Source organism: Chrysochloris asiatica, unplaced genomic scaffold, assembly GCF_000296735.1.
Source record: "Chrysochloris asiatica unplaced genomic scaffold, ChrAsi1.0 scaffold00085, whole genome shotgun sequence".
Taxonomy (NCBI): domain Eukaryota; kingdom Metazoa; phylum Chordata; class Mammalia; order Afrosoricida; family Chrysochloridae; genus Chrysochloris; species Chrysochloris asiatica.
In genome coordinates this window covers 8796788-8797985 of record NW_006408603.1, presented here as the reverse complement: position 1 = coordinate 8797985, position 1198 = coordinate 8796788, and the positions used below count along the sequence as shown (strand labels likewise).

Below are 1198 nucleotides of genomic sequence, written 5' to 3'. Positions count from 1 at the left end.
GACTGACAAACAGACTGGCCCAGGACTGACTCTCTGCAAGCTGAAGGCACGTTTCATCTCTGGGCACCTTGGGTTCCTTTCTAAGAAATGACAATAATAGAATCTGTCTTGTAGCACAGTCCAGAGAATTTTCTAGATCTGTATTATCATCTTTAGATATTAAGCACCTAGCAGTGACGAGTCGCTGTATGTGGGAGCTCTGATTAGAGGAAGAGATTTTTTAAAAAAGTGAAATAGTTATTTAACTAGTTATCAACAGGCAGTAAATCTGAGCTCTGGCCTCCTCTTTTCTACCTTCAGGGCCTGAAGAAGATTTCTGCCTACATGAAGTCCAGCAATTTCCTCCCACGCCCTTTCTTTGGAAAGCAGGCCCTGTGGGGTAGTAAGTAGAGTCTATGAATACAGGAGACTGGAAGAGGAGCCAACCTGTCCCTGCTGCCTGGAGAACACCCGGCCTATCCAGCAAAATTTTGTCTTCCTTTTCCCTTCTTTTCACTCCATTCTCCTCCCAAGGCCTTATTCAGCCCCTTTCTGCACCCCAACCCCACCCCATCCAGGCTTTTCCAAGCCTCAGTTCCACTTTGCTTCAGCCAAATCCCCCTTCCTTACTTCTCTTGAGCCTGCAGGGAAGCCAACTGGACTTCTAGTGCCATTTCTGCTGGGCTGGTCATCTGGACCCCGGATCTGCGGGGCTCAGCCCTGAGCTGCCTGCTCTTCCCTGAGTGCCCAGGATGGCTGATGTATGGGGCCTGCTCTCACATGGTCCCTCAGGACTGAGCCACACCTGCTGTGTCTTGTCCTCCTGGCTACTGGTTGTGGTTGGTGAAGGGGTGTCTAATGTTTGGTTTCTGGTGTCCAGGGCAGAGCCTGAATGGATTGTGGGGTGTGAGGGGCATTGAATGGCAGCCAAGGATATATGGTTTTTGATCATTTCTGTTCCTTCTCCATGTTCCTCTGTTCCTTCCCATTGGGATCGCCACAGAAAGGAGGCTCTTTCCCATTACTTCAACTGTTAGTGAGTCTGTGACAACCGGTGTATGTGGTTCTGAGGGTGCTGAGGTGGTGGGGAACGTTGAGCCATCCACAAAAGTGTCAGGTCATAGGGCACTACCTCCTGTCACCCTCACCAGGAAGCTCTTGCTGATTCAGAGTCCCCTCCTCTCTGTTCTCACAATAAATCTCAACAGAGTATCTTCCA

The 1198-nt window shown here is 49.7% G+C and overlaps 1 protein-coding gene across 2 annotated transcripts in view; it reads left to right on the top strand.

Moving 5' to 3' along the window:
* Window positions 1-390, top strand: part of LOC102819027 (glutathione S-transferase Yb-3-like) — a 4816-nt gene extending 4426 nt beyond the window's left edge. For both annotated transcript variants that reach the window (XM_006865950.1, XM_006865949.1), the window contains one exon: window positions 301-390. In XM_006865950.1, the coding sequence (XP_006866012.1) occupies window positions 301-390 (90 nt within the window). The remainder of the gene's footprint in view (window positions 1-300) is intronic.
* Window positions 391-1198: the final 808 nt, after the last annotated feature.